The following is a 23,772-nucleotide window of genomic DNA, read 5'->3' on the forward strand; positions in this document are numbered from 1 at the left end:
ACGAAACTTTACGAGTGGCTATAAAAAATAGTTTTCGCAACACAATTAAAAATATATTTTTTTTATGCGGTCAATAGGGACTGCGTAAAAAAAGTATCACAAAGAAAACAACTCAAAACTGTACGAAATAGAATTTATTGACAACAGATGTCAGCACTTGACTGCATCGTCTCGTCTATCGTCTGTTTTACATATTTTTGTCCAGGTGGTGTTTTGTTGACTTAAAAAATAAATTATTTCATTTTTCGCATATTCATGCAATAACATTGCTATTATAAGTTCATTTATGCTATAATAAGTTTATTTAGCTATAATAAGTCAACGTGAGACATGACAAATTGCACGAGACTAGTCACCAACTATACTGCACAAATAAAAATCGCATAAAAAAAATCACACAAATAAAAAATCGCACAAAAAAGACCGCATAAAAACAGGTTTGACTATTTTCAATAAATATCATATTAAATAATACAAATGTTTTAATTCCAATCATCACTTTATTTATTTCCCTCAAACATATTTATGTAGCTAAAATTAGTTTTTACTAATGTTAAAAGTTAAAAAGTTAATGTTTGATTTTAGTTTTATCTAAAATCAAAACATGTACAGCAGTAAATTCTAGTTTTAACTAGACAAAACGGATTATAACAATGACATCCAGTAAAAACTAGTTTCAACTAGTTAAAATGAGTTTTCACTAAAAACGGGTTTTTACTGTAACATATGTAATAATAATAATAACTAATTCATTAATAAATAATTTAGTAGAAAAATATATAAATACATAAATGCATAAATAAACTTAAAAGTAACTCTTTACAGAAAAAAAAAATTGTATTTTTTCACAACTTGATGGCACTGTTTGTATGTCCGTCATGGTATGCCTAGAACGGCCACTAGGAGCACCCCTAGATATTATTTAAATTAATAATAAATTCAGTATATTATTATTGCAATAGGAATTTATTATTGAATTATTGATATAAATTTATTATTTATACCATGGAATGACACTGTTGCTACTAGAACACCCACTATGGGGTGTCCCGGGCTACTAGTAGTAAAAGAAAATGACAACTTGCGAACATGTTGAAAATGTTACATGACCAAATGCAGGAGGGACACTTTCCAGGACACTGTTCAATGCGGGACTAACAACCCAAATCCGGGATGTCTGGTCACCTTAGTTTAGAGTCATCTGTATATATGGGTAATGTATGGCTCTATTGAGGTTGGTGGACTATGAATAGTTGCTGATATGCAGAATTTGGAGTTATTGCTTTTTGATAGCTCTGTAAATTGAAATGCATATCTGCTGCTGGATAGAGCTATGGAGGTGTTGAGAGTCAACTTACTTGGATGTACAGGTTACTTGTAGGTCTGTATGCAATCATATAAAAATTGGAGTTTGTATGGGGAGTGATGATGAAGGAAAGCTTCTGAAATAGATGGGATTGTTAGGTGATGTAAGAAGGATCCCTTATGGTTATATGTGATATAATGAAAGAGACAACCTTTACAGAGACAGGTGGTTCTATTGATTCTGTATACAAGAATGCTTTATTGCAAAAATAAATTTGAATCCTTTACTTGTTTTAGCATCTATGAACTTTACTAATTATAGGAATAAACTTCCTCAAATACTATAGATTATTAGTGGATTTAAAAAACATACGCCTAAGATACCCTCTCGCTTTTTTTTTATCATCAAAAAACCTAAGAGTTCCGGAAATAAACAATCAGATTACACTAATCACAGGTAGGAACGAAGGGAATTTTATATTTTAAATATTTTATATGGTACTTCTAGGAATACAGTTGTATTCCTAGAGGTACCATATTTTGTTTGACCATAAGATTTGCAAGAATAATTAATAATATTCAAGATTCACATAAAATTGCATTGTTGATGAAATTTATTAGTTTCTTTGAATTTCTATTAATAATGTATTTAAATATGTTTTAACAGAAAAATTACCATACTTACTATTACTTCACCAAATGTATCCACTTACTAACTTTTATTATTTGCACTTAGTCATACACTAATAAAAACAGATTCAACATTACCAGTTTGGAATTCAGTTTCAGTTGTGTTCTCGGTTACAGCAGCATATGCCAGGAATTTCAACGTTATTGGAATTAAATGACTCAAAAAATCAGTTAAAAAGTTTACTTATAATTATAAACGATAAATAATAACCTATGTACTAGCAGTGGTAGATACATACGATATCTTGTCTTCAGATAAGCAAATATATATCAAAAAACGGCATCGTGAATCCCAATACTAATTTTGATATACATTTGTTTATCTTCTTAAATATTTTATACAATTTTAAATATATATTCTTTATAAAATACAGGAAAGAACATTTTATGCAGGAAATCTTACTCATATAAAATAACATATTATTATTATTATTTATTCTTTAATTTACAAAATTTTTGACATTTTTCAAATATATGCATTTAAAAATTTAAATTATAGCCAAAATTTATGTATTTATAAGCATAATTTTATATAAAACAGGTTTATGAAGATTATATAACTGTTGTCCCCATTTATAAGCTTTTCTAATCTATCAAGAGCATGTTAATAACACTTCTAAGATATCATTGATCATTGATAGAGTTACAATAGTTAATAAACTCTTTCTTAGCTATAATATACATTTCAGACAACTCTAATGTCTGTTTATTGCTTACATATCAAGTATTTATGCTCGATATCACTCACCTTAGCTTGTAACTTGCCATTTCTATACAGAAAATAAGAATCGGACAGCAACTGAAAACATACAAACACGACTTTCCCCTAGGAGGAAAGTAACTGGTGGTACGACGAAAACGAAATATTATAGATAATATATAAAATAAAATCAAATAAAAATTAAACTTTAAAAGAAATTATAAATAATTATATATATTTATATTTTTAATATATAATTAATTAAATAAACACGTATATAATAATTTAATCAAAGTATTGATATAATAAAAACAAACCGTTTAAATTTTATTTAAACAAAATAAATATTATTTTGAAATTTTTCGCATTTAAAATTATAAAAAAGGTGAGCGAATTGTATTAATTATTATTATTTATTATTATATAACGTTTCGTATATTCCGTTTCGGTTTTTGGATTTTAGTGAGAATTTTTCAGCTGTACCAAGATGGTGAGAATTTTATTATAGAAAGTTTTTTGTTATTAAATTTTATTTTAATGTTGTAACATCCGTTATGGTGAGAGATACGAGAAATTTTCGCTTATGTATGACTAAATTAATTGAAAATTACGTTAAGGAGCCTATAATTGGAAGCGTGTAGGAATTTTTTTCAGTTGTCATGTTGAAGAGGTTTGACTTTTTGTTCTATTTACCCTTTTGCTATTTTCCCTTTCGTATGCCAAATTGAAATCAAATAAAAGAGTGAAGTTTCTATTTGTAAAATGTGATAAAAATTCCATAAATTTTATTTAAAAAATCGATTAATTAATTCATTTTCTAAACAAGCTGTCAAATTTTTTACAAATATACATCAATCCATTCAATTTTATGTACTGTTTACAATTTGAAACATGAAATAAAAGACAGAAGAAACAAACAATACTTATTACTTGATTAATTAGCTGATAATCTTTCAATTTCATACAGATTTATTAAGTATTTTCATCATTTTAAAGATTTTCCTTGATAAAATTCCAAAAAGGATGAAACATTTTAAGAGAACATTGTCCTATATTATAGCATAGGAAAGTTTTTTGTACTAGATGAGTGAGTATTTAGTTCCTATAACTTGCATGCTGTTATTAATTTAAAAAAAACTGTTTATTATTTTTAATAGAAATTGTATAAATTAATTAAAATATATTGCGAGTAAATGTGTAAAATGTGCTATGTTATTTTTTCTGAAGAGATTTTAGTTATAACATTTTTATGGTTTGGAAAAAATTATTTTTGTATTATGTAATACTTTCGTGCATTAATCACGTCGCTATTAATATCTGTTTCAAAGGTAAATGGAATTTTTTTAGTATTTATAGTATTTTTTTAAACAAATATTTTCTAGTAAAAATATTTTTACTTTGTTAATTTTTATATGTGTTTCGTATTTGTAATGTGATTAATTAATCAAAGAAATAATTTGGATTTGGAAATTATTATATTGTGTAAGTTTTTTCTAAATCTTATTTTTGAGAATTTATGACTAAACTAACAGTTTTTTTTTTTTTTTTAGTTAATCTCTTAAAATTCTTATCATTAGCAAGTTTTAGGGAAAAAATCTGCTTTAATTCTCATTGTGCCATTTTTTTGTTAATTGTATCATTGTCATTGTCTGTAATTGGTAAATTTTCTGATATTTCTTTATTCTTGCATTCCTTTTAATTTTTACATAATAATTCAGATTTAGTTATTTTTATGTAATATATAAATTTAATTTCGTAGTTGATTTTGAAGTATTATCTCAGTTTTGTTTTTAGTATAATGTTATGATTTACAATATTTTATTGTTGGAAATATATCTGTTATAACAAATTTATTTTAGCTTATTGAAATACATCTTGTCAATGTGAATTTACTTTAAATTTTATTTTTGCTTAAAATAATGTTTATCATTTTAGCATATTTGTTATTGTACAATACAAATTTTGATATTAGAATCGTATCTGTTTTTGTGTTTTTTTTAACAAGTTTTGAAAACAATTATTATTTAGTATTGTAATTTGATGGTAAACAACCATTGAGAATGTTTTCCTTGCTTATAAAAAGATTTAAATCAATAAAAAATTATTGTGTGTTTTGAAATTGCATCTAAAAATAAATTCTTTCATTGCTTGTATTTTTGCCAAATCAATTGATTTTCATATTACTAAATTAACATTAGCATGTTGATATATTATTTGTTTAGACATATATTACTATTTTAATATGAATATTTCATATTCAGTGATTTAAATAGCCTTAAAAATAAAATTGTTTAGTTTGTAAAGTAAACATTTTTATATAATCTGTGTTTTAATTAACATAATATACATTCATCTTTTGTACTTATCCATCTTATATATTTTGTATGTCTAAAAATACAGTAATCTTTCAAAAACTGGATGCAAATATAAAATAAATGCTTCTAAAAAAAAACCAAAAAATCCAGCAAATGAAAACTTTATGCCATAATTATAAAGACACTGAAACTATCTTGGATGCGTGGAAATCCATTTTTGAAATTTATTAAAATATTTATGGTGCATCTCTGCCAATCAGATTGTGTTCCATTCAGTTTAAATTTGTACATTCCAATTTGTATTCTATTTTCAAATACATTAACCTAAAGATGACCTTTAAATATGGTTGAAAACATTTGTTAGTCATTAAAGTTTTCTTGGTTATTGGATTTTATGGCTTTTTTAGAAGTGTTTATTTTGTATGTCTGTTAATTACTGTAGATATATTTAGAATAATTAATATATTTAATTATTCTGATTATCTGTTATTTAAAATTTAAATAGAGGAGAGTTTTTGTTTTTTATTTACAACTTTATATTCTAAAAAGTTAGTTTACTAATACTTAAATATTGTATTGTACTAAATTAAAATACATTTAATAAATAACAAATTTTAAATATTCTTTCATTTTCTGCTTAAATTTTAGTCTACATTTCATTACTAATACCATTATTTACAAAATTTTTCATTTATTAATTTTGATATATTAGAAAGTTATGTACATAATCTGTTTAATTTGCTTTTAAATCAGTAAGTCAAATACCACAAATACCATATTTGTATAAAATCAATTTTCCATTAAATATAGAAGAAATGTTTTATTTGGTCAAACATTTAGTTTAAAAAATCTTTGAAAAAAATATGATCATATATTTAGCATTGTTGTTATAAAAATTTTTGTGCCTGAATAATAGTATGATATTTCATATTGTTGAATAAAGTATTTTTTATAATAATAATTTCTTTAAAGTAAATAGTGAATAACTTTTTTTTGAGATATGATGATATGTTTTATTTTGATAAAAAAATTTGTTATATTTGAAAAGATTTTGAATTAGTAAAACAATTTCATAATAGTAATAATTCTAATTTATTATGGTTTTTTTCTTATAGTTTGTTATTTATAATGTTGATTAAACTTAATTGACATTTAGGATTTTTTATCTTTATTTACTAAGTGAAAATTAATAAGCATCTTGAGCTATCATTTTTATGGTAAACATTTTTAGATAAGATTTGAAACTTATACATAACTTTGTATAAGAGATAGTAATAGTTGAGTGTTCTTTATAATAATTGTTTGACTTTTATTATCTCTTCTTCTTCTCATGCTTTTAATTATTTTATTGTGTGTCATGAGTATTTAGCTTAGATAAATGCTCTCTTATGGTTTAAGAAATAGATAATAACAGAAAACAGATATATAATAATTAAATCAATATTTTTTGAACACACATGCTTATTATTTATTATTCAGCTATTAAAAAAATACTAAAATATCACACTTGAAACTTAAAGATTTTTATATTCTTAAGAATGATTATTTATTGTGACATTGTCACAATGCTGGACTGCAATTTTTAATTTATTTAATTCAAAATATATGCTCTCCATCTCAAATTAGTAGTGCCTTATCCCTGTACATCACACTTTTCCTTTAACAATAGAGTCATGCCAATCATCTATTAACTGCTTTCAGAGGAAAACTTTTGAATTGAAATAACATGACTTCTGGTTTGCATTGGAAGTTCATATATAGTTAGTCACTAAAGTTTATGCAATAATATTATATGCTATAATATTGGTTGAATGGATTGCTATCTATTTATGAAAAATTTTCCACATATGGAAACCTTAGGAACCTCTTTCTTTATCTGGTCTAGTCTTTCATCTATCTAACTCTGTTCTTGAGATTAACAAAAGACTGCAAACAGACAGACAACACTGGGAATTTATAGGTCTACAATTTTTTTCAAATTGCAGCCTAACAAGTAAGTATTTATGATAAACAATAAAGGGAAATAAAGTTACACAATAAAGTATATTATTAAATAGTTATAGGTAATATGTTATTACTACCTCTTACATAATTACATACTGTAATTATTTTTAAAAATTAAAATTTGGATTTCTCAAAATTAGTTTTCTAGTTACACTTCAAAAACATTTTCTTTCATAAACTGATGTAGTGGAAAAAATTAAAAAAAAAAAAAAAAAGTTTTAAGAATAGTAAGTATAGTTTGTGACCTTCACTAAAATATTTCAGTAATGAATGATTTTATTTAACATATGATAATAAATTTAGGTTATTAGGACATGTCCATACATTTGTTATTTGCCAAATCACAAACATCTACCTTTCATCAAACTTGCTGCACTGTTTATCACTTGGTAAACTGACACATATACACATTCAATTAATTAATAATAAATATGAGCCTACTGGCCTTTTTTTTTATGATTTCAGACTCATCAAATACCTTTCCAATTTTTATTCATTAACGTATGATGTCTTGGAATGCTTATTTAACAGCCCTCTTCAGCCAAGTTATATATATATATATATACATTTCAACAATATGGTATTATAATTAAAATACATATAAAAGAAACTAATAGATTAAAATACAATATACAAATAAACCAAGTTAACTTTAAGTATGGTTATGGTGTTTGGCAATTTAACATCAATTTTTATGAATGTCTTTTATAATTATTATAATGTTGTATGTAGTCAGATATATAGTGATATAAATGCTGGTTTATATGTATATTGTATTTTAATTTATTAGATTCTTTTATATGTATTTTAATTATAATACCATATTGTCAAAGTGTACGTATATAACCTGGCTGAAGAGGGCTGTTAAATAAGCCAAAATGCATTCTGGGACATCATATGTTAATGAATAAAAATTGGAAAGGTGTATAATAAGTCTGAAATCATAATAAAAAGACCAGCAGGCTCATAGTTATTTATTACTGATTAATAAATAAGGGGCTGTTCATAAATTACGTAAGGGTGATTTTGGCCATTCTAGACCCTCACCCACCCTTGAGTAAGAAATCGTAATATTTTCTTTGATCCTCCCTCCTCTTCCCTATCGTACATAATATTTAGGCATGATTTAAAAAAAAAAAGATTTCAACAAAAAAAATTTTTTTATGAAACCCTAAAAATCTTATGTCTAAAATATATAATTATTAATTAGTTAACTAATATGCACTATTATTTATAAAAGACTTTATGTGAACAAATTTAAAAATATAAAAATTTAATGAATTTGAATGAACAATTTATTGTAAGAAGTTTATTTTTTAATTATTAACATTCTTTTCATTATTATTATTATCATTAATCAACATCATAATATTCATTTTTATATTAATTTTAATTTTCACAAAAGGACGCAAAAAACTTTGACAGATTGACTAGCTAGTACACGTGTAAACAGAAGCATCATAGAAAACAAAACAAGAGAGAGAAACCATCACATGGCTTTTCTTCCACAATAAAAAAATGTGTAGAGCGTGAGTCTGCAAGTGTTGTTATTCTATCACGTCACACGAGATGGCATTGGTACAAGCATTCTTATAGAAACCGCCAAATTGAAGCCAAATTCAAAATTCCACCACTCAGTGAGATCAAAAAATAAAAATAAGAATATTACATAAAACGAGATCTATTACCCCCTACCCCTGAGTAAGAAATCGTAAGAAATCCTTGACCCCCACTCACCCCAAAATACCTTACGTAATTTATGGATGACTCCTAACAGACTAGAACCTTATATTGAACACATTCAATTATTTGCCAGACATTGGTTTGTTGTGGGAACAATGAAGGTTTGTCTGAGATCTAGAAAATGACACTTTTCAAACAGTAATTTGTTTTGCTGCTTTTATAGTTATGAGTAGTTCATACCTGTTAATGAAAAAAAAGCCTAAAAGAAGATGATGTGGATGATATTACTTCATCAAAGCAGAAAAATGTGAATGTGAAAAAGAAAGGAATTTTATATAAACCAGTACAACTATATTGCATAAAACTGCATAGAAAACATAAAATAAATATTTAAACTATGAACCAAATCGAAAAAAATAAACTAAATTCAAAAATAAAAGACTGGATCTAGTTTTAAAAAGACTAAACTAGCAATACTGCTGACAAAAACAAGAAAGTACAAGAATGTATGCACAAATATGTGGATGGACAACACGAATGTGTGGAGATGAATAATCACCTTCTTTGATTCAGCCCAATTTACAGACAAGAATCAGGAAATGGCAAATACCAAACATTTGTCACAAATAAACCATCCACACTACTTGGTATTCACCAAATGTTTTCCCAGCATTCAGTGAATAGTGAATGTGTGGATGTGCCCTTATATATACATGTAAATATATAATAAGAAATGCTTACTGGACCTATGTAACAAAATTAAATATATTCTCACCTTTGACGTGTCCAGCATAACGTTTAATTCTATAAAAACGTTTTTGATCCTTTTAAGAGATCTTCAGTTAATGTTTACGAAGAAACAAACAAAAAATTCAAATTTAAAAAAGAACGAAGATTTCAAAAACTGGTCGTGCATCTAACGGTAAAACGTAAAACCGTTCTTAATAACGTCACAACTAATGTAAAATTTAAACATCCAAAATAATCTTAGCACACTTATATAAATTACCTAAAGGTAAGAACAATATTAGACAGAAATAAAGTAAAGCGGCTTCTGCGGAGTCGTAAACGTTTTTATAGAATTAAACGTTATGCTGGACATGTCAAAGGTGTGAATATATTTAATTTTATACATGTAAAACTTTAATACTTATTTTTATATTCTTTTCCTTTCCATCTTCTATTGTTTATCATAAATACAGTACTTATGATGATTAATCTTTAGTACTTCCAATTAATATTATTCAATATACATTTGAAGCATGCAATGCCATAAGGTTGTAAATGCCATTTTTCTCAAAATTCGTTTTATTGAAGAAATGAGTTTTAAATGCAATGTTTTTTTTTACAAAAAAATATTGTGGCGATTGTGGCGCTCTAAGTGGCTATATTTTGAAGATGACGTTATGTGCAAGCCATAACGTTTTAAGCGCCAAAGCGCAAGCCACGTGACTTTTGGCGCGTAAAATGTTACGGTTTACTTTTACATCATTTTGTTATTCCAATTTGTAACGCAGTGAGTTTTTTACGAGTGAAATGAATTCCTTAAAGTATGAAATACCTAAAAGAAGAAAGAAATGTGCAGAAAAATGGAAGAAGAACATTCGAAAGAAACAAAAAAATAGTGGCTTAGAGTACATTTCTCCCATATCACAGAAAGTTAATCCGAGAAAGGATCCACCAACAGGGGTAAGTAAAAGACTTAATACTTCAAAAATATAGACGTAGATTTGAGATTTGCAAGATATGGATAGTTATTGTGTCTATGCATGGGTGAACAACTTGTATATGACTGTTTCCAACAAGTTTGTCAAACTTTTTGTTTACGTTACAGGTGACATGCAAGTGTTCCTTCGCTTGCAAAAACGTAACGTTGGCTTACCGTCAGGAACTCTTCCAACAATTTTATGAACTGGCTGACTACAATAAGCAACAGAGTTATCTTCAAAGACTTGTTCATCCCCAGATGATAAAAAGGAGACGATATGGGAAGTACCACCATCCTTCTGGAAGTAGAAGGCAACACTCTTTCAGTTATCATTTGCTTCTTCCCGGTGGAAGTGAAATAAGAGTTTGTCTTAAGACTTTGTGTAATACATTCGGGGTTACTGCAAGAAGAATTCAGTTGATTAGAGAAAAGATTTTGGAAGGAAAAATGGATGCTACTGATCAAAGAGGAGGCCAGCGAAAATGTACTGAAAAGCAGTTGTGGACGGAAAAAATAATTGAGCACATTAAGAGTTTTCCAAGTGAAGAAAGTCATTATGCTCGAGCCAAAAGTACAGATAAAATGTACTTATCACCTGATCTCAATGTTAGCAGAATGTATAGAGCCTTCCTTGAGAAATATTGTCAACAGTATGCTGGGAGCAAAGCCCCAGTTACTCGACAATGGTACAATGAAATTTTCCTGACCAAATTCAATCTGTCTTTTCAAAGACCTCGCATGGACACTTGCTCAACTTGTGACCGCCTTGATGTACGAATAAAAGCTGGTGATGCATCAGCAAAAACAGAACTGGAATTACATCATTACAGAGCTGAAGTAACCACAAAAGACATGTCTGATGACACAAAAAATGCTAAAACCTCAGATTCGTATGTTATATCTTTTGACTTGCAGCAGCAAATGTATATACCACAATTAACACACACTGAAATGTATTATGCTCAACAATTGGCATGCTACAACCTTGGAATTCACGATTCAATTAAAGAGAAAGGATGCATGTGTTTGTGGAGTGAGAATTTTGGAGGAAGAGGGTCTTTGGAAATATCATCCTGTATATACCATTATATTACTACTGAGGCTGCTATTGGTGACCGAAAGAAGCTGACTTTGTGGACAGACAATTGTGTTGGTCAAAACAAAAATCAATACGTGATAGCCATGTATCTGGTGTTATTGGCCAATAATGTATTTTCAGAAATAACACATAAATACCCTGTAAAGGGTCACACATTTCTCAGCTGTGATCGAGACTTTGCTCTAATTGAAAAACGGAGGAAAAAATGCAAAGCCTACACACTAAAGGATCTTGTGGACATCATTAAAAGTGCAGGGACCAAAAACCCTTTTACCTGCATCGTATTTGAGAAATTTCATGACTTTAAATCGATTGCCCACGCATTTTTGAATACAAAAGACCTGGGAATCTCAACAGCATCCCAAATTAGACTCTCATCAAATAACTTTGGTAAAGTTATGATTGCTAAAGATGGAGGTAAAGCAGCAAGATGGTGCACTGGGCTTAATGTGCTGAAAGATGGAGTTAGCATTGATGATTTCAAAAATCTTCCACTTCCTCTTGCTCGCTCCCATTTTGGGATTCCTCAAAAGAAGAAACCTGACATTGGTAAAATGATACCATTTTTAAATCCAATAGCACAAACCTATTTCAAGGAGATGCTAGCAGAACCGGATAACTAAATGCCAGTTTATTAATAGTTAACCTGTCACTTTATTATTTGATATTTCAAAATGATATTTGGACTTCCATTAATCTTTCAAATTTGAAGTTTTTAAATACGTTTTAACTTTTATTACACTAAATTAATACCTTATTGATAAAGATTACAGCCCAGTTCAAGTCATTAATAGATTATTGTCAGTTTTTAATGTTAAAATTGATATTGAATTTGTAAATTGTGTTTAATAATTTAAATGTAAGTTTTTGGTATTCAAAACTGTTTTTCAGCTGTAGAAACATTAATTTTATGACTGCAATCGTTTTTGGCATTTACAACTTTATGCACTTGCACAATTTTGGCATTTACAACGTTATGGCTCTAACCCTGTTTTTAAACTTTTTTTGTTTCCTTACTATTATTCGTAGGTGTTTGAAATTAAACCCAATGTTTTATTCCAAACTATAAATTGTTAAAATAATTTTTCTAGCATTTGATTAAAGTTTGTTCATTAGAAAAAGTGTTTTTTCTCTCTCCTGAAAAATTTGTTTTTTGGCATTTACAACCTTATGGCATTGCACGCTTCATTTATATTTTTTCGTATTAATTTGATAAATACTGAATAGGTCAAAGTTAATTAACTTAATTACAGCTGATTTCTGTAATTATCTATATCATTTTAAATCACATAATCGAAAATGGTTTTCCTAATCTCACATTTATTTGATTGACCTATCACATTTTCTAATACGTGGTACGATCCAAAAGTTCGGGGAATGCAGTAATCTATGACAACAAAAGCATGTATTTGAAGTTACAGCATATGAAATGGATTCTATCAAACCACCTCTACGTGTTCAGGTTGATTTTACCCATGTCATGTGATTAAACCGCAAGCGCGGTTGTTTTTTTTCCGGAGATAGTTATTTTTGTTACCTTTGTCCTGCGACGTAATCAAAGTAGAGTTTCAAGAACAACCTCCAACATTAAATTTTGTCAGCGTTTAGGTAAAACACCTACGGAGATTTTAAAATTGCTAAGAAAGGTGTATGGTGATTCTACGGTGAAAGGTCACGGTGAAGTCGAAATGTTGGAGGTTATTCTTGAAACTCCACTTTGATTACGTCGCAGGACAAAGGTAACTATCTCCGGAAAAAAACAGCAGCGCTCGCGGTTTAATCACATGACATGGGTGAAATTAACCTGAACACGTAGAGGTGGTTTGGTAGAATCCATTTCATATGCTGTAACTTCAAATACATGCTTTTGTTGTCATAGATTACTGCATTCCCCGTAGAATCCATTTCATATGCTGTAACTTCAAATACATGCTTTTGTTGTCATAGATTACTGCACTCCCCAAACATAACTATAATGATTTCAGTTATTTAATAAAATTTTTTAAGTTATTATAAAGTGGAATAATATGTTTTTGTATTGAAATTTTTTCTTGTATTAAACTGTTTTTAATGAAAAACAAATGCTTTCACTAATAATTCTAGTCTTTTTTTATTTATAAGAGTAAAATAAAAATAATTGTTAGAGTTCACCAATACATTCAAACATTTCAATAAATTAAGTTCCTGGATATCAGATGCAACAGAACCATGATAATGATGATAGATATCATATTAAATAAATATGTATATATTGAATATGTTAATGAACATAACAAATTTTAGAGAAGATAAGAGATAAAATTCATTTTAAAAAGCACTTATGACATAAATAGTTTTATGGCTAATGTAGAAGATAAAATTGAAAGGATTTTGTTATAGATTGATAAGGATTGTTAAGGATTGATTGAATAAGTAGAAGTTAATTGAAAGGTTTTAAGGGGAAAAAGTTTCATCTTACTTTAGTTTATCTAAAAGATATGGTTTGTCTGTTAAGAAAATTTGAAGAAAGACAAGTAATCATTGTAATCTCCTTATACATTCTAAAAGATATATTTTCATTTGATTCAATAAGAATTGTTAAGAAAACTGAATTTTCAACTAAATTGTTGTTAAAATGTATTAGGTTTTTAAATTTTTAGAGAAACTTTTTATTTAATTTATTAATTTTATTATTCCTACCTGTCAAGATTATTGAATGCATTGATGAATCATTCTTATATAATTATTTATATATTGCATTTAAATGAAAATATATACAAATCATTAGTGCAAAACATAGAAGCTGTCAGATTATATAACAGAATGAAATAATAAATTTTTAACTAGTATAAAATATCATTAAAAAGCTTACAAGTGTAGAACAAGTCTGTATTATATTAAATTCTTCTGAAATTTATGTATTTAGTTAAAATTAGTTAAAATATATTTAAATACATAATTATTATTATTTCTTAATTTTACTGCAGGATGTTTTTTTAAATGAAACAAGAGTTTAAATATTTCTTTTAACATTGTTCAATGAAGTTTTTTCATCTTAATTGAATTAATTACAATTTACTTTTATCTAAACAAAATATCTATTTATTTGTATGTTTTTGAACAGTTGCCAAATGGTAGATATGTTTATTTAAAAAGAAATTATTATGAGGAGGGAAAAAATTTTTTAAATTACATGCTAACATGCTTACATTTAGCATACATTTTTTACTTAACATGTTTACGTATTATATAATAGGAAACTAAAATAAACTGTAACTTAACTAAATTCTTCTTTCAACTGTGTTTCTTTTTATACATTTTTGCACAATAGCTTCTTTTTTTTAAATAAAAAACCTGAAACTATATATTATATGAAAAATGTTTTCAGTAAGAGTTGCCTTATCTTCAATTCACTGCTGTCATATAGTATCATATAGTACAACAGACAAAAGTAGTTTATCTATATTCTGTATATATGATTAGACCAAAGATGGATCTATTAATTTCAAAAATATCTTATATTCATATAAAATAATCAGTCTAATGTTATTATCTTGATGCTTTATGCTTTTGCTCTCATTTGTTGATTACTAGTATGTTTTAATTTAAGAATAATAGTATTTAAGCATGATCACACATTATATTGTAATAGTACAGTAGAGAACTGAAAATTGGAATCAATTGGGGACTGGGGTTGTTCAGATTAGTGATTTGTTCCGATTACCGATTATGTACGAAAAAATACATTAATCTGTCCGATGTTCAAATTTTTCTCTGTTGCGTGTCGCTTTGTGTTGAATTTTCGTTGATTTTAAGCCTAACGAAAATTTTTATAATAATAATCGAGGCTATCGTAACGTTAAAAATTATTTTTGCATTTTGTACAAACAAAATAAATATATTGAAGAATATAAAAACATGAAAATTATACTTTAGAAGTAAATTTAGTATCAAAAACGTTCGATTCAGCACGACACAGTCTGACTGAAAATCGTTCCGATTACCGGGGTTCCGATTAACGAGTCTCTACTGTATATTCCAAAAAATTACTTTATTTGTGTTACTGTTTGAAGCTTGTGATTCCACATTATTATTGTTGTTATTATGTTGTGAATGTCATGCTCAGCTGATACTGATGCCAAGTGCTATGCCGGACTAAAGTCAAAGCATAGTTATCCAAATAAGTGTAACATCAAGCTGTATTATTGGTATATGCATCAAAATCTAGAAACTTCCTAACAATGTGACACATGTTCAATATTGCAGCTTTCTGTAGTACCATGTATATGTTTTTAATAAGGTTTAATGTTTTTAGACTTTTGTGTAGTATATTGGTATAACACCAGTAGAAGAGAGGACAACAGGTACAATAAATACGTTATCCATCCTCCAAAACTGTCTTATTTCTTGAAAGAGTGGAGTTTACTTGTTGATATTATTATTATTCAATATGGTCTTTTAGATGAATCACAACAAATAGATCATATGTTGGTGTTGACTAACATTCACATTGTGTTCTTCCCAAGAACCTAGGATGTCATAATGTAATGGCATAGCATGTTCATAGACCCAAGCAGTGCAGCTTTTTGAAGTTGACAGATGTTAATTTTGTCAATATTGATTAGCTTCAAGTGCTGCCCCAGGTTTTTGGGAATGGCACCCAATCACTGGTACTACTGTTGCTGGTTTGTGCCTCAATCTTTGAAGTTTAATCTTCAAGTCCAAGTATTTTGTAATTTTTTTGTTTTCTTTACCATTAGCCCTGCTGTCACCAGGAATTGTGACATCAATAATCCACATTGTTTTCTTCTCAACAATGGTTATGTCTGGTTTGTTGTACACTAGAACTTTATCGGTTTTAAATCTGAAGTCCCATAAAAGTTTTACCTGCTCATTTTCAGTGACAGTTTTGTGACATGATCCTACTAGTTGTTTGAGGTGGGTAAACTGTAGTTTTTGCAAATGTTCCAGTGAATCATCTTGGCAACTCTGTTGTGCTTCAGTTTGTAATCAGTCTGTGCAATTTTTTTGCATGAGCTGAGTTGGTGAGCATGGTCTATGGTTTCATCCGATTCATTGCAGAGCCTGCATTTAGCATTAGCTGATGAATTTTTAACTTTAGCTTTGATGGCATTTGTTATAATTGCTTGTTCTTGTGCAGTGAGAATGAGGTTTTTAGTTTTGTCCATTTTTCTGTCAATCTTTTTCAGAAATTGCCCATGCAGTGCCTTATTTTGCCAACCTTCTGTTCTTTTGTTCAATGTTTTTTGGCAATCTTCTTTCTTTGTGCCTCAAACCTGCAGCAGGTTTTGATTCTTCACTTCCATTAGTGCCATTCATGGCTATTGTTAATGTAGTCAGCTAGGGCATGTTTTACTTCTTCCACTGTTTGATGCACCTGGAAAAGACCTCTGCCCCAGATTTGCAGGGCAGGTACAACCTGTCAATGTCACTGCGGGGATGTAGGGCATAGTGAATTGTCATTAATTTTCTTGTTTTCCAATCTAAGGCATTTAAATCAGCCTGCATCCAGTTCACAATGCCAGCAGTGTATCTGACAACTGGAATAGCTCAGAAATTGATGGCCTTTATTGTATTGCTTCCATTTAGCTTTGTCTTCAGGATTTTTCTGACCCTTTGGGTATATTCTTTGCTAACTGTTGTTTTTACTTGACTATGTTTGATGTTATCTAACTCGAATATGCCAAAGTATTTGTAGGCCTCTTGTTGGTTATTTTTTAATAACCTGGTCATTTGGCGTTTCTATTCCCTTGCAGTTCTGTTTTCCACTTTTCCATTACTTCTGTGAATTTTATATTTTCATTCATGCCAATGGTTTTCATACATTTTATAATCCACCTAATGAGTCAAATGCCTTTCTACAGTCAGTGCAGATGTTTTCCATCTTCTGCAGTTTTTCAGAATCATTTTGTCAATCAAGAGTTGGTGTTTTGTACCTCTGCTTTTTCTTTTGTTCCCTTTTTTGTTCTGCTGATAAGATGATGATCAGTTCCAAAAAAGCTATGATGCCAATAAGCAATTTGAATATGATTGGTAGGTATGTTATTGGCCTGTAATTCAATGGTATTATGCCTTTTGCTGGGTCTTTTTGTATAAGGTAGGTTCTGCCATTTGTTAACCATTCCTCAATTTCACCATTTTGTAGTGCATGGTTGAAATGGTTGGATGTAAACTGGTCAAGTATTTCAACCAAAACCCATGCACTTGATCATTTCCAGGAGAAGTCCAGTTTTTGATTCTTTTTACTGTATTTTTTACCATATTTGTTGATATTGACAGATTATCCATATGATATTCACTTGTCTCCTCTTCAAATATTTGCTAACGTCTGAGCTAACCAGCTATTTGACACAGTTTTGTCAACAAAATCCTCTGCCAGGTCTGCCATAGAGTGCCTTTTGAGCCCACGATTGCTTAATGTTGTTGTTGTTATTATTATTATCATTATATTGATTTGAGATTTACAATTAGAATTTTTTTTAATTAAAAAGTCATTTTTAAGTTATTTCTAGAATTTCATTTTTACTTTGGGTTTTAAATTTTATATTTTAGTTATCTGTTTCATATAATCATTATTTATTCCAGAATTGAATTAATGCTATTACAAACTATTACATGTTTAATACAATCTAGATTAATTATTCTTGGATGGATAATCTTGTTATAAATATTTTAATATATCATTATTTTCTAATATTTTAATATTATGCAATATTTTTATTGTCTCTATTAAAATAATTCTGACTAGTTATTTTGGTTTGTGATCTTGAGTTATGGCATTTCTGATTTATTATTTAGAAATAGTTTATAATAAATTGTAGATTTTTTTTAGAAATATTTAATAAATTGTTGTGTTCTAATCATATTGCATTATACAAACTTTGTACTAAACAATAATAAAAATATTAAATTTTTACTGGACTTTTATGTTATTAAATTAATAATTAATCAAATTTGGTATAAAAAATAATCAAATTGCTGAGTAAGCATAGGCTAGTGTATGGTAATTCTAATGTATGGTTGTTGGATGTGTTTGAACCAAATATTTAATTGATTATCTAAAATATAGACAAAAGGCATTTGATATATGAATATATATCATCAACAACACGAAACTGGGTATACTTAATAAATGAGGCATATAAAACCAATTTCTAGCACAAAAATTATGAGAAAGTGAACATTTAACACAATCAAAAACATTCACTTTAGTTTTTGCACTGAAAATTGGTTTAATTTGCTTTATGAATATATCATACTATATGAATAATCGGAGTTGTTATCTTTTAATATATTCCATAATTAGATATTAAGTTACTTAATAATTTGAAAAATAATCTGGTAAAATCAGATAGTTGTGGTATATAGTTTAACGTATGGTATAACATAAATTAATATTGATTTTATGTATTATGATAATATCTATATCAATGCATAAAATCAACATTTCATTGATATTTATATTGCACATTATTTTTAATTACATAGAAAAATTTTCAGTAAAATTTTATCTTTGCTAATCTTTGTCTGTTACATAATTTTCCTCTTTGTGCAATATTTTAATAATAAAACACAGACTAATTTACAGTAAATTGTATATAAATTGTTTTGTGTAAATTGCTAGTGTCTGAAAAAAAAAAAAAAAAAAAAAAAAATGCAATTTTTCAATAAGTTTATTATTTATATAATTTTTTTAAAAGCATGTTAAGAGATGTAGAACTATTAATTAACAACATAAATTCATAGAATGATACTGGATGAATTTTAAAAATTTATTTTATTAAAATATAATAATATGGTATGATGAAAAATGTTTACCTTACTAAGATGATAGAATTCTTAAGAATCAAAATTAAATACATTTCATTAAGTGTGAGCTAATTTATTAATGAATAAAAATTAAGCACATAACTATTGAAGTATGAAATCTACAAATATAAGAGTTAATTATCCATATATGCCTATGAACAAGTTTATGTTAGTAAAGAACAAAATATTTCATGTATATAATGTAAAGCAAAACTTGTAAATAAAAGAAAATATTGAAAATAATTTTTGAAACTTGTACAGAATTGCTTTATTGACAAAAACCTACATGAAAAAAATCATTCATCAAAGCCCAAGTACAGTAATTTTGATTTGGTTAAGCTTATCATCAGAGGCAATTAAAGTAGTAGTAACTTCTACATTTGAATAATTCAAATATATATATACAGTGGTGATATTCGAAATATTTAACAAGGGGTTTGCTAGCAGAAAAATTTTTCCCTGACAATCATCGACAAACGAAATGGAAGTTTTAAGATATTGTATTTATTTCTATTCATCTTGCAACCGTATATCTAACAATCAGTGGCGTACTTGGAACGTAATGAGCCATGGGTGAAGGGCTGGTAACGATAATATTTTAGGGCTGTCGACTTTTTTTTTTTTTTTTTAGGCAGGAGTAATCTTTACCGCGAAATGGCGCTTCTCGAAATACACACGTGTCATCATCTCTCGAGATACATTATACTTTTTCTTTCGCTGTCCATAGCGGCACACATGTTCAACAGCCATCTTGTATTATCTCGCGCGCATGGCATTCTGGGATCTCTCTTATGACTGGATCTACTTTGAAGAACTCTCTTGAATCGATCGCGATTAAACCTCGATTGAAACGGTCAAGAGAGATCGCACCAAGACATACTCCTTGACCTTGCTCACAATCTAGATTGAAATGCTCGGTACAAACGGGGTATAAGGCTCTAGTTTAGTAGTATTACAGAGTATAATACGCATATTTTAATATATTTTTTTAAAAAAAAACAAACCCACTGACAAATGTTCCGTGTGTTTAACAAGGTTCGGGAAACTGAAAATTTAAACAACGGGTTCGCTCGAACTCGTTCGGAAAACTTTAACAACGGGTTCGGGCGAACCTGCTCGGAAAACTGAAAATTTTAACAACGGGTTCGGCCGAACCTGTGCAAACCCGCCGAATATCACCACTGTATATATATGTGGTAGGCATCTCATCTGCAGAAGAGCAAACAGGGTACTTGACTCCCCTAGGTTTGAGTAAAAAATTCCACAAATTATAATAGTAAAAGTGATTGAGATATGTAACTTTACTCCTTTGAAGATGGGGTGCCTTGATGCAATATTGTATTCTATAATCTACTTGTGAAAAAAACCCCCAAAAAATTAAATAAATAAATAAAAAGTTATTGATATACTTAATTACTTGTCTTCATGTTTTGCCCTGGAATATTTTGTGTAGACACCCTTGGATGTGTGTGTATGTATATATAATAGTGATAATATATATATATATTATCACTAATATATATATGTCTATTTGTATTTGTATATGTCTATATATATATATATATATATATATATATATTATATATAGACATATACAAGTATAAATAAAACTATATTTCCTTACTGAAGAGACAATATAAAATAAAATAATCAACCATTCCAACTTCAGCAAAAATTCTTTAATCCTAAGAACGTTTTCAAACGCATTAAGCGTCCATCTTCAGTTACATCTTTAAATTAAATATGAAATTCGAACTAATATTAAATTCGAACAAATATTACATAAATTAACGGTACGATTACAATAAATAAATAAATACATAAATAAAAATAAAATAAAATAAAATAAAATAAACAGGATTATCGTAATTTACAAAATTATGTCAATATTTCATCAACAAATAAAAATAAAATAAAAATAAAACAAAAAATAAAAACGAAACTAAAAAACAACGTGCGGTTTAAACCAATCACGGATTATCGCTATATTTCTTTACAAATGCCTTCATCCGTCATTAAAGATTTAAAACAATATCAGCTCTAGGATTTATCGTACTTCTATGTTTAGCCCAAATCATCGCACAAAGATTTCCAAGCTGTGGAAAGCCCATCAGCGTCCCTATAATTAATGCATTGCGTACTTCTCTGCGCTCTGTGGATCTCCAATTTTTCGAAAAATTTTATTGCGTGTCTCGATCTAGTAGCCCTGATGATAGAGGCTTGGTCCCAAAAGACCGTGATGCCTTGCTGCTTAGCATAACTGGCCAGGACGGTACTATCAACTGATTTTTCCACCGATCGCTTGTGTTCATTAATCCTCTTTTTTAAATTTCTCAAAGTTGCCCCTATATATACTAATTTAGAATCGAACCTATGATCCCTTAATGGTATCGAATAAATTCCTGTTAGTGAGTTACGCTCATACTTCATCTTATCATTCCTTAAAAGCTTGTATATGGTCGGATTACGTCGATAAATAACCTGCAAATTCCTACTCTTGGAAATCCTTTTAACTAACGGCTTAAGAAAAGGAATGTAATCGAGGATCACTTTCTCTCTTGGTTGGTTTCTACTCCTCCCACTCGTTCGGTTATGGTGTTTCTTGATGAGAGCATCTATTTTTTCTGTTCTGTAGCCATGTTGCAAAGCCGTTGTTCGGATGTATTGTAGCTCTTTAATTGTATCTAAAACATTGGTGCAGTGTGTGTGCGCTCTCTGTATCCACGAGCGAAATACTGCCATCTTGATATGCCCCGGGTCTGCAGAGTTCCTAGGGATAACGATTGGGACTGATATCGGTTTCCGATAGACATTCGTGCAGATTTCCCCTCCTACACATGTTATAGTGAGATCCAAGAAATTAACACTATTATAACTTTGCTGATCTAACTCTAGAGTTAAACCATAGGGGTTTTGATTCATTAAATCTATAAACTTTTTGATGTTGCGATTGTCCTTCCACACGATAAAGATGTCGTCCACGTATCTCACGTATAATAAAATATCATCTCCTACTATCGGGAGAATACTGCTTTCTAGCTTGCGGAGTACCAATTCGCAGAGTATATAAGACATAGGGCTACCCATCGGTACTCCTCACCCCTGTATATAAGTTTTGTCCTCAGGGCTACTCATCGTACCCATATGTCACACATCTTTCTTTGGCTTCGAGGACAAAACTTATATACAGGGGCGAGGAGTACCGATGGGTAGCCCTATGTCTTATATACTCTGCGAATTGGTACTCCGCAAGCTAGAAAGCAGTATTCTCCCGATAGTAGGAGATGATATTTTATTATATGTGAGATACGTGGACGACATCTTTATCGTGTGGAAGGACAATCGCAACATCAAAAAGTTTATAGATTTAATGAATCAAAACCCCTATGGTTTAACTCTAGAGTTAGATCAGCAAAGTTATAATAGTGTTAATTTCTTGGATCTCACTATAACATGTGTAGGAGGGGAAATCTGCACGAATGTCTATCGGAAACCGATATCAGTCCCAATCGTTATCCCTAGGAACTCTGCAGACCCGGGGCATATCAAGATGGCAGTATTTCGCTCGTGGATACAGAGAGCGCACACACACTGCACCAATGTTTTAGATACAATTAAAGAGCTACAATACATCCGAACAACGGCTTTGCAACATGGCTACAGAACAGAAAAAATAGATGCTCTCATCAAGAAACACCATAACCGAACGAGTGGGAGGAGTAGAAACCAACCAAGAGAGAAAGTGATCCTCGATTACATTCCTTTTCTTAAGCCGTTAGTTAAAAGGATTTCCAAGAGTAGGAATTTGCAGGTTATTTATCGACGTAATCCGACCATATACAAGCTTTTAAGGAATGATAAGATGAAGTATGAGCGTAACTCACTAACAGGAATTTATTCGATACCATTAAGGGATCATAGGTTCGATTCTAAATTAGTATATATAGGGGCAACTTTGAGAAATTTAAAAAAGAGGATTAATGAACACAAGCAATCGGTGGAAAAATCAGTTGATAGTACCGTCCTGGCCAGTTATGCTAAGCAGCAAGGCATCACGGTCTTTTGGGACCAAGCCTCTATCATCAGGGCTACTAGATCGAGACACGCAATAAAATTTTTCGAAAAATTGGAGATCCACAGAGCGCAGAGAAGTACGCAATGCATTAATTATAGGGACGCTGATGGGCTTTCCACAGCTTGGAAATCTTTGTGCGATGATTTGGGCTAAACATAGAAGTACGATAAATCCTAGAGCTGATATTGTTTTAAATCTTTAATGACGGATGAAGGCATTTGTAAAGAAATATAGCGATAATCCGTGATTGGTTTAAACCGCACGTTGTTTTTTAGTTTCGTTTTTATTTTTTGTTTTATTTTTATTTTATTTTTATTTGTTGATGAAATATTGACATAATTTTGTAAATTACGATAATCCTGTTTATTTTATTTTATTTTATTT

General features: G+C 29.0%; 4 protein-coding genes across 8 annotated transcripts in view; 2 read left to right on the plus strand and 2 right to left on the minus strand.

Annotated features, from left to right (window-relative positions):
• LOC136986236 (TBC1 domain family member 13) overlaps nt 1–2,858 on the minus strand; it is a 39,131-nt gene extending 36,273 nt beyond the window's left edge. Inside the window, exon 1 of one of the 2 annotated variants that reach the window (XM_067283725.1) lies at nt 2,744–2,858. In XM_067283725.1, the coding sequence (XP_067139826.1) occupies nt 2,744–2,763 (20 nt within the window). In that variant the 5' untranslated portion in view covers nt 2,764–2,858. The remainder of the gene's footprint in view (nt 1–2,743) is intronic. The other variant, XM_067283726.1, reaches the window with a different exon arrangement.
• A 270-nt stretch (nt 2,859–3,128) lies between these two features.
• Nucleotides 3,129–23,772, plus strand: part of LOC136986343 (protein zer-1 homolog) — a 62,148-nt gene continuing 41,504 nt past the window's right edge. For 3 of the 4 annotated variants that reach the window (XM_067283846.1, XM_067283848.1, XM_067283850.1), the window contains exon 1: nt 3,129–3,185. The gene's annotated coding sequence lies outside the window, so the exon portion shown is untranslated. Of the gene's footprint in view, nt 3,186–3,209; nt 3,366–23,772 lie in introns of those variants that run through there. The other variant, XM_067283847.1, reaches the window with a different exon arrangement.
• Nucleotides 21,378–22,400, minus strand: LOC136986276 (uncharacterized). Its single transcript, XM_067283771.1, has one exon. It carries the CDS (start codon nt 22,398–22,400, stop codon nt 21,378–21,380), a length of 1,023 nt encoding a protein of 340 aa, XP_067139872.1.
• LOC136986277 (uncharacterized) lies at nt 22,519–23,541 on the plus strand. Its single transcript, XM_067283772.1, has one exon. The coding sequence runs from the start codon at nt 22,519–22,521 to the stop codon at nt 23,539–23,541; it is 1,023 nt and encodes a 340-aa protein (XP_067139873.1).

This window comes from Centruroides vittatus, unplaced genomic scaffold (assembly GCF_030686945.1).
Source record: "Centruroides vittatus isolate TY-2023 unplaced genomic scaffold, ASM3068694v2 scaffold_1015, whole genome shotgun sequence".
NCBI classification, from domain to species: Eukaryota; Metazoa; Arthropoda; class Arachnida; order Scorpiones; family Buthidae; genus Centruroides; species Centruroides vittatus.